The following is a 15,851-nucleotide window of genomic DNA, read 5'->3' as shown; positions in this document are numbered from 1 at the left end:
TCCCTCCACCAGCTTCTAAGTTACGCTCTCCTGGAGTCTCACACCAGGAGCTCTGTGTTCCTGACCCCAGTGCCACAGACTTATCCTTGGGCCCCTGTGGAGCGCCCGTGGCAGTGGTGGGGGCAGACCTTGCGGTACCACCCCAAGTGCTCCAGACTGGGCTGGGGAGGCCCAGAGGAGGCGTTTGGGGTTCAGACCCACTACTTGGAGGAGGGGACACCTGAACTGAGTGCTGAGGCAGAAGGTGGGGTGACAGGGCTTTTAGTAGAAGAAGAGGCCCATGTGAGCATTGGCAGCTTTTGACTTGGGATTTTTTCCCCCACTATCTTGAGCAAAAGGGCAGGGCTGGGATTTGAACCAAGGTTTGTTTAAAAGACTTGTTCTCTTAAACCCCTTTCCTGTCCTCATGGTTCGGGTGCACAGGCATGGCTTGCAGTGAGGCCAGCCTGGGGTGGGGGGGCGGTAAGGCCACGCCTGCCAGGGAGCATGGACTTGATCCCAAGGGCAGTGGGAGCAGGAAGGGCCTCAGCCTGGGAACGAAGCCAGGGTTGTTCCAGGGGTGGAGGTGGGTGTGGCAGGCCTAGCGCCTGAGGCCAGGCCTGCGGCTGACTCATCCTCTCCAGCTGGGTTAGGGTCAGGGTTGCCCAGCTCAGCTTGCGGGGCACAGGGGGTGGGGGGCGTTGTGGGGGGAGGCCCCAGAGGCAGTGAGGCAGGTGTAGACACAAATGGGGACACTCTTCCACCAGGGTCTCAATCAGATGGCCCACTAAGATGTTCCTGTGACCCATGCAGAGCACTTCTGAATATTTTGGAGTGTTTCTCATTGTTTAAAAAGACAAGCGATTTCATGTCCAAACTTCCATTTCTGGCTTCTGCTGATGGAGCAGCTAGAGCTGAGGGGCAGCTCCTCGGGCGGCAAGGCACGGGCTCCCCTGAGCCACAGACGCCACCTGGGCCACCTCAGTCTGTCCCCTACCCAGCCCTGTAGTTGCTTGGGCGCTGTTTATGTCCTCACTAGGGCGCCTCCTAAAATCTGGCTCTGCTCGGCCTGCCAGTCATGGGTCCTGCTCGGGGCTGAGTCCACCAGGAGGAAGGGGCACCTTGTCTCAATTCACACAAAGGTGTCGCACAGGCTAGTGCTGTCCCGGGGCCCCTGTGGCGTTTGTGTTTGCTGCCCAGTCCTCCCGGGCCTTCTCTAGCCCCTGGGGCACTTGTAACACTAAAGCCTCACCAGCTGTCTGCTTTGCTTCCCAGGGTCCCTGGGCAAAGCCAGGTGTCTGGGCTGGCAGCCAAGGCCCAGGAGAGCAGGGGCAGGCCCCACAGGGGCACTGTGGCCAGTAGGTGGGTTTTGTGTCTTCTGCACAGGAGAAGCAGTTCTGACTTCAGGGTGTCGGACAGCCCTGAGCCCCTGTTCCTTTGCGTCAGTGATTGACATCACAGGGCTGCAGGCCACATTCTCTGCTTCTCGCAGTGCCCACCCAGCTCCCCTCACTCACTCAGTGGTTCAGCAGATGTTTATCGAGCACCTTCTGCATACCGGACACTGTTCCAGGTGCTCAGGTTTGGCAAGAGCAGGAAGAAGACCCAGTCACTGCCCTCACACACATGCACCAGGGGAGCCGTAGGTGTGCTGATGTCCAGTGGTTTTAAGGCTCCAAAGAAAAGGCAGGGAAGGGGGTAAGAAGTGTTAGGGGCTGGCATTGTAGTCTGCTGGTAAGGAAAAGCCTCCCTCTGAGAAGCCGAGTTTCTAGCAGAGACCTGAAGGAGGGGAGGGAGGGAGCCATGGCACACCTGGGGGAAGATGTTCCAGGCAGAACGAACAGGCAGTGCAAAGGCCCTGAGGTAGGAGCTGCTGAAGTGTTTGAGGAGCAGTGAGGTCCATGTGCCTGGAGCTGAGTGGGGGGCAGGGAACCCTGGAGGCGGTGACTCAGACATGGCCATGGCCTGGATCAGGTGGCTCAAGTGAAGGGTGAGCACTGGTGGATTTGGGACACACTTTACACTCTGTGCAGCCCCCACGGGCACTCGCATTGCCACCCCCACTTCTGGGGCACTCTTGCCCGCTACACTGGGCCTGGGCCTTCCTGGCTCTCCCTGTACCCCGCCTTCAGCATCCAGGGTCAACAACACTGGCAGACTCGGGAGGAAGTGCCTGGCAGTGCCCAGGCCCCAGATCCTGTAATTTGCAGCTCTCCAGGGCTGATTATGGAGTGGCGTGGCCTCTTCCCTCCTTCCCCTTCACCCCCCAGGGCAGGAACCTCATTCCCTCCCACCTCCCACCCCCCCACCCTCCCTCACCACCCAGGGAAACAGGCAGAAGACAGCAGGGTGCCTCTGGGGCAACCAGCCTCTAGGTGGTTGGTGGGGGGGGTGACAGCCTGACTGAGGGGCAGTTACTCCTCCAGCCCCGCCCTACCACTGACTTCTCTGGGCTGGGGGAGGGGCTGCGGGGCCACTGGTGCTGCCCTGCCCCCCTGCCCAGCCCCATCATCACTCCATGGCATTTCCTCATTTGTCTGTCTTGTCTCTGTGTGTTGTGTTGTCCTGTCTTGTGTGTTGGTTACATGTCCTTTGTTGCCCTCCTCCTTGCCTGGCCCCTATCCCACCACTGTCCCGGACCCCGGACCCCAGACCATCGTGCGGGGCAGCAAAGGTGCCAAGGATGGGGCCCTCACACTGCTACTGGACGAGTTTGAGAACATGTCGGTGACACGCTCCAATTCCCTGAGGAGAGACAGCCCACCGCCGCCACCCACCCGTGCCCGCCAGGAAAATGGGATGCCCTCGGAGCAGGCCGCCATGGCCAGAGGGGGCCCAGAGAAGGCAGGCGGCCAAGGCCGGGTTGCTGGTCGCAGCGAGGGGGGTGGCAGCAGTGGTGACCGGCGGCGGGTGGGGCCAGAGAAGAAGCCCAAGTCTTCCAGGGAGGGCTCAGGGGGGCCCCAGGAGTCCTCCCGGGACAAGCGTTCCCTCTCTGGGCCTGACGTCAGCACCCCGCAGCCGGCTGGTGTGGCCAGTGGGGCGAAAGTGGCAGCTGGCCGGCCCTTTAACACGTACCCGCGGGCTGATACGGATCACCCATCCCGGGGCAGCCAGGTAACTGATCCCCCTGCCCCAGGACCCCCACCCCGTCCCCTTGCCCAAAGCTTTCCCTGTCCCCACCCACCAACGCCAACCTGTGCCCAGCCCCCGTCCATCTGCATCCTGACCACCATGTGTCTGTGCCACAGGCAGGCCCTGTCCTGCTCAGAGAGCAGAGCCGGCCCCTGGCCCCCCCACTGACAGCCTCCCTCGTCTCTTTTCTGTTTCAGGGGGAGCCTCACAGCATGGCCCCCAACGGGCCATCAGTGGGGGGTCTTGCTGTCCCTCAGTCCTCCTCCCGGCCTCCCACCCGAGCCCGTGGCCCCCCCAGCCCGGGAGTTCTGGGTCCCCATGCCTCCGAGCCCCAGCTGGCCCCTCCAGCCCGGACCCTTGCTGCCCCCGCCGGTACCCCCGCCCCTGGGCCTCCCGGGCCCCGATCCCCACAGCGGGAGCCCCAGCGCGTGTCCCATGAGCAGTTCCGGGCGGCTCTGCAGCTGGTGGTGGACCCTGGGGACCCCCGCTCCTACCTGGACAACTTCATCAAGATCGGCGAGGGCTCCACGGGGGTTGTGTGCATCGCCACCGTGCGCAGCTCGGGTCGTCTGGTGGCTGTCAAGAAGATGGACCTGCGCAAGCAGCAGAGGCGCGAGCTGCTCTTCAATGAGGTGGGCCTCCTGGTCTCCGAGTGTGCTGCCCTCACGCGCTCCAGTGTGCCTCCCCGACGACGCCGAGGCCCTAAGGATGCGAGGACGGGAGAGGGCCCTTCAAGACTGGGCTTCCCAGAGCTGTGTTCTCACTTCTCATCCCTGCTCTTCTGTCCCCACAATACCCTCAGCGACCTTGCAATCTCTTTCCTGGCCCCTCCCTGAGTCCCAGCTGAGCTCAGCTTGCTAAGTGTCTTGCAGGCCCCTCACACCCACTAAGCCCCACATTGACCCTGGAGTATCTCCCCAAACCTCCACCTGTCCTTTGGTCGCCAGTCTTAGAGAAGCCCCACGAACCCTGTCCCCAGGCCAGAGCCCCGGCCTCCCCTTCTCTCACTGGGCCCCACTCTGGCCTGGGCTCCCCCTTGGCATTCCCCACACAGCAGCCAAAGGGTTCAGGTGGCAGCAGGCCTGCCATGCCACTGCTCCCCCGCCCTTACTGGCCCCTGTGAGGTCCCAAGTGCTCCCAGGGTAAAGGCCTGGCCCTTTGCCTAGTGTTCAAAACCCACCGCCATCCAGGTCCTTGGCTGTGTCCAGCCTTGGACTTTGGCTCTTTCTTCCTGGCCTCTCTGCCAGGAAGCTTGTTACAAAGGCAGATGTCTGGCTCCTTCCAGAGGGGGTTCGGTGTGGGAGCAGCCTCTGGACTCTGGTGCAGGATCACCCAGCACTTGGCTGCGCCCCATAAGCCCCCGGCCCCCAGTATTATGGTGCCACCTGCACCATGGGCTCCTGTTGGGTGCGACCCTGTAAGCACGTGTCCCCACCTCCCCCGGGTTTTGCCTAGATAGGACTTCTTGCTGCGAAAGCCTCCCTGCCCCCACCCAGTGCCTTTTCTAACCGGGGCTACTACCTGCTCTTGCTGATCGCAACCCTGCTCTCAGACGCCCTCTTCCCACCTTCCTCTCCCAACACCGACTTGGTTTTCAGGGCCACTCAGAGACTGCCAGCTCAGGACTGGTCACAGACAGGGGTCAGAAGGCTGTGGGCATGGGTCAGGGGACCCTCGGAATGGAGGCTTCCGGCCTGAAGCTGCCTTTGCGGTCTGTTGGCTTCGGCAGTGGAGAGGGCAGTCCAGGGTGATCCCGCTAAGCAAGAGTGATGGGTGGGCCAGGCCCGCAGTGTGGCGGCTGATGGCCGGGGCTGAAGGTAGGGGCTGGTGGCCCTCCCCTGCCATGCTGACCCAGCCACCCTCACCAGGTGGTGATCATGAGGGACTACCAACACGAGAACGTGGTGGAGATGTACAACAGCTACTTGGTGGGGGACGAGCTCTGGGTGGTGATGGAGTTCCTGGAGGGAGGCGCACTCACCGACATCGTCACCCACACCAGGTACTGCCGGGCAGCTGGGCCCTGGCTGGCACCCAGCCTGCTGTCTCCTTGGGCCCCCCGAAGTGGAGCTGGGTCCCCTCAGACCTCTGCCGAGACAGGGCTCAGGCCCTTCGGTGGGGGGCAGAGCTGGTAGGGCCGTGTCCCCTCAGACTCCCAGAGCGGGCCTGGGCTCCCCTCAGGCCCCTGGGGTGGCGCTGTTTGCCCCAGTGCCTACTCCTCCCCATGCAGGATGAATGAGGAGCAGATTGCCTCCGTGTGCCTGGCCGTGCTGCAGGCCTTGTCTGTGCTCCACGCCCAGGGCGTCATCCACCGGGACATCAAGAGCGACTCCATCCTGCTGACCCATGATGGCAGGGTGAGGATTTATTTGGTGACTTGGGCTTCCGCTGCCCTCCCCAGTCCCCCTTCCACTGTCAGGGTAGGCTCTGGCCCCCGCTGAGTGGCACGAGGATCAATCGACTTGTTTGTTCCTGGCGCAACAGCGCAGAGTAAGGACCGTAAGGGGCTCTGTTCTCGGAGCCACTGGGGGCCCGGCTGGCGGGGGCTCTGCCCTCAGCACAGAGTGCTGGCCACTGTAATCTTGCCCTAGGCTCAGAGAGGGGAGAATGCGTTTGGGTGGCCACCACAGTTCGGCCACGTGCTTCCCCCCCACTGAGACCAAGTACCTGGGGTGGGCACTGGACCCAGGTCCTGCCTCCTGTCTTCTGGACTGAAGTTCTGAGTCTCAGGTCTGTGGATGAGCCTCAAAGTGTCCAAACCTGCAAGTGGACTTCCTGGGGGAGGGTCCCCAGACTTTCACCCAGTTCTTGGTGCTGTGCCTGCCCTCCTTCAGGAAAGTTAATCCAGACAATGGCCTCCATTGTCTGTCCGTTGGCAGTATGGAGCTCCTTTTCGTGGGGAGTCTCAATCCAGGGTCCGTGAACCCTGAAGACATCTACAGTTGTGTTTTAGGGACATTTGGGAGCCACTTGAACTTGTACACACTCACTGGGCATACTTTGTGGGGTGAGAAGACCCACAGATGTCTTGAAGGGTCTGAAAGGGGCCTACAGTTCCACAAAAGACGTGGGTCCTTATTTCTCTGGGTCAGATTGTCACAGAGGAGGCCGAGTGTCCTCACACTCCAGGGCAGCAGAGGTGCAGGGTGTGAGCTTTGGGAGCCAGCCCTCGTCTCAGCCCCTGCTCCAGCCGTGGTACCTGTAGGACTCAGGCCACTTCCCCCAGCAGCCCCAGGGCAGACCCTGTCTGGAGGGCAGATGGTGTGATCTTGGGGCAGTGGCACCCCTGAGGGCTCCCTGCCAGAGGTGTCAGAGCTGCTCATGGTCTGGCTGTAACCTCTGGGCTACATGGCAGAGGCCCAGCATGTCGGAGGCCAAGGAGTGAAATAGGTGGATGCCTCCGGTCACCCTCCCCCTGCCAGCCCCTCTGACCCCCTGCCTGTGCCCTGCCCCAGGTAAAGCTGTCAGACTTCGGATTCTGTGCCCAGGTGAGCAAGGAGGTGCCACGGAGGAAGTCATTGGTCGGCACACCTTACTGGATGGCCCCGGAGCTCATCTCCCGCCTTCCCTACGGGCCAGAGGTGAGCCAGAGGCAGCTGGGTGTCCCGCCGTCAGCACTGGTTCATGCTGTGACAGTTCAGAACAGCCAGAGTATTGGGGTGAAGTGGGTCTCGGGGACAACTCTGGGAGGAGAGAAGGCATGCGTGCATGCATGCATTCATTCACTCATTCATTCATTCCTGATTGGGTAGTAGTTCTGAGCCTGGCCTGGTGCCTGGCAATGAGAACAGAATGCTGAGCAAAACGGGTCACGGTCCTGCTTGACAGCTGGTACAGAGGCCGCAAAGAGGCCAGGTCCTTGCTGGTTGGCCTGAAGGTGCTTTTGTGAGCATTTTAAAAAGAGAAATCTCTCATAAAAATCCAAATTTCTATGCTCTTTTGGAAAACCAAGATGTGTGGCCACACGGTGGCCAAATTCTCACATGGCAACAGTGGGCAGCACGCATGGGCCCCTGGGCTGTAGAAGGGACAGCGCCTTCGGCTTGGCTGTAATCCCCACCCCTTCCTGTTGCCTGTGCTGACTCTCTCCCCTCACTGCCATCGCCTGCCTGGCCCAGAGGCCTTTGCGCTGGTGCCTGTGGCCCTGAGGATCTCTCCACGGTCAGTGAAACCTAACCCAGTGCCGGCTGTGAGTCAGGCACCCTGGGAAGCACATCATGGTTGGGGGTGGGCCTCAGGCTGGAGTGGGGTCACACTGGTGGGGGGACTGGTGTCAAATACTGAGGGGACATCCCAGTCAGGACAGCCTATGAGTGACACACCCAGCTCAAATGCTTTTAGCAAAACCTGAAAGCTGTGGGACCCCAAAATCGCTATTAGCAGGTAGCAGGCTTCAGGCCTGGCTGTCCACATGTTTTCTCCCTTCGGGCCCGATCGGCTGTAGCATTCACACAGGCAGGCACTCCCCTTGTGGCAGTGGGGATGGCCCCGGCTGCTGGGACATGTCTTCCTGTCTGTGGTACCATAAGGTATTTTGGTTACAGTCTCAGGGAGGACTGCTTGGTTCAGCTTGCATCACACGCCCGTTCCTGACCTAATTACCGTGTCCCAACCAACCTGGTCACGCCCCCTGTCTGCCACTTGCCCTTGGCTGAAAGTGAAGCAGGGTGTCCACCAGAGGAAAATGGGGATATTTGACAAAAAGAAGGGGGGCAAAGGCTAGATGGGTAGAACCCTTCAGTGGGCTCCCTGCGTGAGGGGTGCTGGGCATCAGAGCGGGTGTCTGGGTCCAGGGGCTTAGGATGCAGAGAGGCAAAAGCAGGACTGGGGGCCGTCCCTCCCCAGGCTTCTCCCAAGTCCCGGCCCGCCCAGCACAGCTCCGCCTGCCGTCCATTCCTCTGCTGCAGGTGGACATCTGGTCGCTGGGGGTGATGGTGATCGAGATGGTGGATGGAGAACCCCCCTACTTCAATGAGCCACCCCTCAAAGCCATGAAGATGATTCGGGACAACTTGCCACCCCGACTGAAGAATCTGCACAAGGTGGGCCCTGCCGGCAGGCGGGTGGTGTGAGGAAGGTGACACAAGCCTGCAGGGTGGCTGGGGCCCCCCGGCCTCAGTGAATCCGAGCAGTGGGTGTGGACAGGACTGGGTGCTGATATCTCCTGGGATGGCATTTACTGGGTGCTGCCCCCCTCCCAGGTCTCGAGCATCTATTTAAATGTAGGTCCCCATGCCCTCCTCGTCCCACAGAGGTGCTCAGGCTGGCCTGGCTGAAGGCGCACAACACAGCCAGGTCCAGAGAGGGGCCTTCCAGGTAGAGGGGTTACCTGGTGACAAGTGGGTGCCTCCAGGTCCCACCCACTGCCAGCTTTTCACCCAACCTTGAAAATAGGAAATGGGTCCCTGGGGCCAAGCTCTAGACACCTGGCAACTCCTCTCTCCTGACCCGGGCAGCAAATGTCAGCCCGTGTGACAGAGGAGGAGACAGGGCCCCCATGGTGGCGAGTGAGCCGTGGAGCTGGCACTCAGGGCAGGGGTCCTCCCCCTACTTCCCCCACAGGTGTCGCCGTCCCTGAAGGGCTTCCTGGACCGCTTGTTGGTGCGGGACCCGACGCAGCGGGCCACAGCGGCTGAGCTGCTGAAGCACCCATTCCTGGCGAAAGCGGGCCCGCCCTCCAGCATCGTGCCCCTCATGCGGCAGAACCGCACCAGATGAGGCTTGCCACCCTGTCCCTGAACCAAAGAGCCCCTTGAGTCACCACTGCCCTGCCAGAGGCTCGTAGGGGGCTGGCCCCTGTTCCTCCCGGCCTGGGAGACACATGTGCCACCGCCTTCCTTACTGGGGGTGGTGTGGGGACCCTACTACTGAACTCTGGTTTTGATTTTGTGACTGAAAACACAGGGACTTGTGGGAGCAAGTGAGACTCCCAGGCCCCCCCACTCTGGGACAGGCCCTCCCTGTGTTTTCCTGTCTCTGGGAAGGACAGGCGGCCCTCCCGTCACTGGAAGTCTGCAGTGGGGGCTTCTGGGGGTGGAGAGAACACTACGAGAGGCGTGTGTGCATGTGTGCGTGCGTGCGTGCGTGCGTGCGTGTTCGCAAGGAGCGGAAGGCCCAGCCCCTCTGTCCTCCCGCCCGTGAGCGGGCGTCTCTGAGACCTTGCCTGACATACAGCCCCTCCCCCACTGAGCCATGGCGGGGGGCGGTCATGAATGTCTGAAGAGTGGCCTTTTCCCTTAGCCCTGCGCCCCCTTTCCGTGGCCTGATGGGGAGACGGGTCAGGGCGTCCCTCCCAGCCCCAGCCTCTGCAGAAAATGACTACTGCACCTGGACAGTCTCTTTTCTAGAAGTCTATTTATATTGTCATTTTGTAACACTCTGGTCTCTGCTCCCCGCTGGGGACAGAGGGGCCCTGTCCTGCAGGGTGGCGCCGGGGACAGAACCACTACTTGAAGAATCAGGTTCCTGCTCCCTCGGCGCAGCCCCATTCTCCCTTGCCTCAAGTTAGTTTTACAATTAAAACATTTTCTTGATCTGTGTGTGTGTGGTGTGTGTGTAAGCCCCTTCCTTCCCAGGCCGTCTGGCGGTGGGGGGGCTCTGGGGTCAGGAGAGGGTGGCCTGGCTAACTCCAGGGTTCCAGCCCAGCTTAGGGCAAGGGCCATGTCCGGGGGGGTGTGCTGGGGGCGGTTCCAGGTGGAAGAGCAGCGGTAAAGCTGCCGCTCATGGGGGCAGGATTGACACCGCACACCCTTCCCAGGCCTGGAAACAGGCAACCTACTTAGTCCATTTGCCGTAATGACCAATTTACTAAATCTGTGATTTCTTTTTCTTTTTTTACAATTTTAAAAAATTTATTTCTAGAGAGAGGGGGAGGGAGAGAGGGAGAGAAACATCAATGTGTGGTTGCCTCTCTCACACTCCCAACTGACCTGGCCCACAAACCCAGGTATGTGCTGGCGACCCTTTGGTTCATAGGCCGGCACTCAACCCACTGAGCCACACCTGCCAGGGCTAAATCTGTGATTTCTGACAACTTGTTTTGAAAGGTTGTCTTGAGTATGTTCAGTGAGTGGGAACTGATCCACGGTGAGTTGATGTTAGTAATTGGTCAACGGGCAGTTGGGCTCTGGGGCTCGGCTAAGGCGGCTGGACCTGGGCCTGCCAGCTTCAGAGAGACCACTGGGGGCCGAGCCTGGGTCCCAGCGAGGAGAGAAGGCATCCAGCTGGCATTGAGGTAAGAGCTCGCTTCTGCACCATGGGCACTGAGCACTCCTGGCCAGTGTGGGGCTGTGTGTGTCCTCCCCAGCAGGCTGAGAGGTGTCAGGGGCAGGAGCAGCTTCCTGGGGACAGCTGGCAGTGCAGGAAGGGGCCCTCTCCAGAGACCTCCAGGCGTCACTGGCATCAGCCGCCTCCGCCTGGTTCGAGAGTGGAAGCGCGTGGTGAGGGCAGAGAGATTCTGGCTTGGTCCACACCTCCCACTGTCCCCCACTGTCACATGAATGTCCTCACAGCCCCCTCTCCGCTGGCCCTGAGCTTCCCCTAGAACTGGGGTGCTGTTTCTGTGACAGCCTGGCCGAGTGCATGCTTGGTCTAGATAGACCATTACAGATTTACACATTCCAGTGCGGGCAGCAACTGCTGTGCGTGAGTGTGTCTGGGGAAAGTATGGGAAAGCGGCATAAGGAGAGATAGGAAAAAAAAAGACCAAAATAACGCCCCCCACACATATTTTTTTTTAAATACTTTGAGCTTGAATGCTTTCACAAATGAGTTCTAGCAGACTTGGAAGGACCAGGTCATTCCCACCTTGCATAAGTTGTTCCAGAAAACAGGAAAAGGGTTGTCCGACTCACTCAGGAGGCCGGAGTGCCCAAGATCCCCAGACCAGAGGAGGACTGTGCCAAGCAGACCTCCGGGGCGCCTGAGGTGCGCTGTCCTGTGGAGAGGCCCGCTCAGAGACCCTGGCGTCTGCCCCGTCAGGTTGCAGAGGGAAAGCCCTGTGCAGCCCGGCTGTTCCTGTGTGGTCAGTCAGTTCACTGCGGCTCTGGGGAGCTCCGCCTCCCGGCCCCCTGCCCCTGCTGCTGCTGACGCTCACGCCGCTCACGCCGACGTGTTCCCACTGCATCAGTCAGAAAGCCCTCTAGGTTCAAATGGCATTTAATGCAGGGGGTTGCCAAGGCTCTGGGGGGCTGTAGGGCCCGCAGAGGGCAGGAGTCGTTAACGGCAGGAAGGAGCCTCCACTGTGGGGCTGGAGGGACAGAAGGGTCAGTGCACGACCAGAGTCCACCGGTGTCCCTGCTGCGCTGAGCACAACGACTGTCCAGCTTCCCACCTCTATCCTCACTGGAACCCTCCCTTCGCCAGGACCTTACTGATCCAAGCAGGCTTCTGGCCCCGGGGACAAGGAAGTCCTCAGCAGGGCAGGTGTGGCGGAGCAACAGGCATCATCCGCCTCAGCCTCAGCCGGCATGCGGCACAGGGGTCTCACTTTGTCCAGACGTCGCTGTCCGGAATTGGTGCTCTGCAAGGAGCGACTGCTGACTCGGCCACAGCAAAGGCCCAGGAGAGGGGGCCAGGGGTGTGTGCCCGTCAGGTTAGACCGACTGGTCTAACTGGACCTGTGGTCCTCAAAGTGTGGTTCCCGGACTGCAGCACCCTTGGGAACTAGTGGGAATGCACGTTCCTGGGCCGAACGCACCCCAGGCTAAGTCGCACTCTGGGTGGGCCTGGTGATCTGTATTGTAACAAGCCCCGGGGATTCCGGGACCCAATCAAGTTTGAGAGCCACCGAGACCTACCATTGGCCAAGGAGTGTGGGATTCAGCCCCACTCAGTCAGCAGGGTCCCAGCCTCCTTCCGTCTTACGCTCTTCCACCCTGGCTCTGTGGCCTCTCCCACCTGGCCCAAGAGCACTTGCCACCACCGGAAGGAAGGACTGCTAGAGGGCATTCCTGTTAAAGGACAGGACCCCTGTGGTTGCACCACGGTCTCATTGGGCAGAGCTCAGTCATGTGACCACACTTAGCCTAGTGGAGGTTGGGAAATGTAGTCTTATTGTGTCTAGCTAAAAATTCTATTACTACAGGATTGTGCTCATTTCCTCCTGCTGGTAAACTATAAAGTTGATAGACCAAAACATTTGATAACCTAGAGGCAGGGAAGGACTTCTTAAAGCTTCAAAGGAACAAATTATGAAGAAAAAAATAAATTATATCAGAAATTGTTCAAGGAAGGACATGAACAAATGTGATAGGTTCAGAACGTGACAAAACATTTCCAAAATCTAACACCAATAAGATTTTTGTTAAGAAAAGGCACAACCCTATAGAAAAACAGGCACAAGGATGTGCACGGGTACTCAGACTCATTAGTAACTGGAGAAGTGCGAGTTCCACCTCCGAGCGGGCCCTGGGCAGCACAGGTTGAATTACAAGGGCTCACTTACACACAGACTTCTGCCCGTACTCTTTTCCGTCCCTGCTGAGAGTCCGAGGGTGCGGAGCGCCAGCTGTGTGCATCGACCTGAGTCATCCTGTACAGGGAACTTGAGCCTCTGTGGAGTTTGGTATTTGCCAGGGGTTGGAACCAGTTCCCTCTGGGTACCAAGGAACAGGGTAAGTTTTGGGGAAGTCACGGATTTTCAACTGCAGGAATGAGGAGGCCGACACTCCTAACCCCCACATTGTTCAAGGGTCAGTTGTCTTGCATATTAATATTTTCCAGGAACTCAGCTCCTGGATGACTTACCAAAGGAACTCTCCCTCAGGACCATGTGGGAGGGCGCCTGAGGGTGTTCACTGCCGTGGGATTGATGGGACGGGAGCTGGAGGCAGCCTGGGTGCCCCCCACCCACCCAGGGAGCAGTGGATGCACTGAGGGGGCCAAGTGTGCCCATGGGGAGTGGGAGCCATACCAGTGACAGAAAAGTAAAATTAAGAGCTATATTATGGGCCAAGTATATAAATTACAAATTGTGTACATAAAGCAGTCATTTTGCAAGACTGATAAAGAGACCCATTTACATATCAGAATGGCTCCCAGTGGGAGGAGAGGGAGGAGCTAAAGGGAGAGAATGAGTAAACCAGAGCTGGGGCTCAGAGAAGGAAAGGCCTTGAAGGCCCCGCTGAAGGTCTGTGAGTCAAGGGCAACTGCCTTGGGTGTGGGTCGCAGCCGAGTCACAGGCATTTAAGATGAAAATTACCCAGCAGATTGCAACAGGCAGCCCAGACTGAGAACGGGAGAAATGTCAGTTTGTCATAGTCAACCTCAAAAGTCATGCCTGCCTCCTGCCAGCACCCCACGAGGTCTTGAGAAGGGCCCGGGGAATCATCTCACACCTTCCTCTATTTCACAGATGTGGAGACTGAGGTCCGCGCAGGGAAAGGGCCTGCCCTGGGTGCTGGAGTCTAGGAAGGCCAGGCCTGGAGCTGGGTGGCGGGGCTGCAACAGTGAGCAGGCCAGACGGTTCAGGAGGCTCAAACTCTGATGCCCCTGTCCCTCCGGGTCCAGGCAGGGGACAGGAAGTGGGGAAGTGAATGCCTTTTTGAAGGGCAGTCACTTCTCAGGCCACTGTGGCCTTGTGGGAATTTGGCCTTACAATGCTAAATGTCCTGATTTTTCTCCAGAAATCGTCATTTTCATGGGAAAGTTCCTGAGTCTTAAAGACAGGTAATTCACTCAATACATTTAACGATATCGTGGGCCAAGCAAAATCAAGGTCATAGTTAACATTCATCAAGACCTTACTGTGTCCCTGGCCAGGTAGTTCATTTTGGTTAGAGCATCGTCCCAACACTCCAAGGTTGTGGGTTTGATCCTGGGTCAGGGCACATACAAAAATCAACCAGTGAATGCATAAATAAGTGGAACAACAAATTGATGCCTTTATCTCTCTTTCTCTCTCCCTCCCCCCGTCTTCCCTTCCCACCCTCTCTAAAAAGCAATAACAGAATTGAAGAAGACTCGGGCTGCGAACCAAAGTGTCACAGGTTCGATTCCTAGTCAGGGTACATGCCTGGGTTGCAGGCCACAGCCCCCAGCAACCGCACATTGATGTTTCTCTCTTTCTCCCTCCCTTCCCTCTCTAAAAAATAAATAAATAAAATTTTTAAAAAACGAAGAGAAAAGATCTTACTGTGTTGGGGGTCATTGCTGAGCTCCTAATTTGACCTCACTTAACCTGTAGTGAGTTGAATAGTGCTCCCCACCACCAAGATCTGTCCCTGCAAACCTGTGACTGTGACTTTGTTTGGAAAAAGGGTCTTTGCAGATGTGATTAAATTAAAGATCTTGAGATAAGATCATCCTGGTCTATCTGGGTGCTACCTAAATCCAGTGACAAAGTATCCTTCCCTTATAAGAGAAAAGCAGGAGACTGGTGACACACGGAGGAGGGAGGAGACGGCGGGTGAAGCTGAGGCAGAGGCTGGAGTGGTGAGCCAGGAGCCACACGCCCGGGCGCCTCCAGGAGCTGAGAGAGGCAAAGAAGCTTCTCCCCCAGGCTTCAGGGTGAGCGAGGCCCTGCTGACAGTTTGATCTCAAACTTCGGCTTCCAGAACTGTGAGAAAATACATTTCTGCTGTTTTAAGCATCCAAGTTTGTGGCAATTTCTTACTGCAGCCCCAGGAAACAAGAACAGCCCTCCCAGCAGCCCTGAGGAGGCAGCACCCTCACCCCATTTTACAGCTGGAAGGCTGAGGAACAGAGGCACGAAATCCCAACCAGGTCACACAGCAAGAAAGGGGTAGAGGCTGAGTTTGAACCCGGCACTTGGCCTGGGAGTCTCTGCACACAATCGCCATGCCACAGCCTCCTGAGGAATGGCGTAGGGCCCCTTCCACTTCCACGCCTGAGGGACCACACGTCTGAGCTGAAGAGTGTCAACCTCTGTCTTCCTGGGCGGTCAGTCAGCTGGACTAGGGACATGCCCGAAAAAGGGAATTCTGGGAGAGAGACGGTTGGGTTGCTTGAGGAGAAAACTTGGGGCTGGGGGATGAATGAGGCAGCAAATAGGGTCCTGGCCTCTGGTTTGGGAGATAGGGACAGCTCTGAGCCTTTTCCTGGAAGAACGGAGGCATCGGGAGTTTGGGACCTCCTGGGTTAAACAAAGTTAAACTCGTTCCCTTTCTCTCCCTCTCTTCCCTCCCTCCCTTCCCTGTTCCTTTATCTCTGACCTTCTCTCTCTCTCTCTCTCTCTCTCTCTCTCTGTCTTATTCCGTCTTTTAATCTTATCTAGTATTTGAACAGGTAACCCAAGCACGGCACAAAACGTACAAGATTCCAAAGGCGAAATTGCAAAGCTCCCTTCCTTCCTCCCCTCCCTATTCTGGCCTGTCCACCCCCTCCCCAGAGACAAGCTTCTGTCCCTCCTTCCAGAAATGCACGCGCATACCAGGCAACACCCACAGGCATATACAGATACATGTCCTACTTTGCACAACTCTTAGCGTAGTACACTTCCTTCTGTGCCTTGCTTTTTTCTATCTAATACTGTGTCTTGGTAGTTGGTCCTGGCTGTTGCATAAAAAGCACCCTGTTAATGGCTGCTTTTCCATGGAGCATGTGAAACATGATTTATTCATACCGTGATTTACTGAATGTCCCAGTTGATGGCCGTTCAGGAAGCTGGCAGTGATCCGCTGTTCCAATCAGTGCCAAGCAGAGATCTGCACAAACTTTATACTTGGCACATGGGCACATTTCTCCAGAATGTGTACACTTTGCCTCCTTCCCTGCCTGCT

At 58.1% G+C, this 15,851-nt stretch overlaps 1 protein-coding gene across 4 annotated transcripts in view; it reads left to right on the top strand.

Moving 5' to 3' along the window:
• Positions 1–9,644, top strand: part of PAK4 (p21 (RAC1) activated kinase 4) — a 44,995-nt gene extending 35,351 nt beyond the window's left edge. For all 4 annotated transcript variants that reach the window (XM_045846899.1, XM_045846902.1, XM_045846900.1 and 1 more), the window contains 7 exons: positions 2,632–3,093; positions 3,309–3,743; positions 4,980–5,113; positions 5,342–5,468; positions 6,567–6,692; positions 8,019–8,153; positions 8,674–9,644. In XM_045846899.1, coding sequence (XP_045702855.1) covers positions 2,632–3,093; positions 3,309–3,743; positions 4,980–5,113; positions 5,342–5,468; positions 6,567–6,692; positions 8,019–8,153; positions 8,674–8,829 — 1,575 coding nt within the window. In that variant the 3' untranslated portion in view covers positions 8,830–9,644. The remainder of the gene's footprint in view (positions 1–2,631; positions 3,094–3,308; positions 3,744–4,979; positions 5,114–5,341; positions 5,469–6,566; positions 6,693–8,018; positions 8,154–8,673) is intronic.
• The last annotated feature ends 6,207 nt before the right edge of the window (positions 9,645–15,851 follow it).

The sequence above is a fragment of the Phyllostomus hastatus genome, unplaced genomic scaffold, assembly GCF_019186645.2.
Source record: "Phyllostomus hastatus isolate PE091 unplaced genomic scaffold, TTU_PhHast_1.1 phas_contig_5, whole genome shotgun sequence".
Classification (NCBI taxonomy): domain Eukaryota; kingdom Metazoa; phylum Chordata; class Mammalia; order Chiroptera; family Phyllostomidae; genus Phyllostomus; species Phyllostomus hastatus.
The sequence above is the reverse complement of the archived record's forward strand: the minus strand, read 5'-3'. Positions and strand labels throughout refer to the sequence as shown.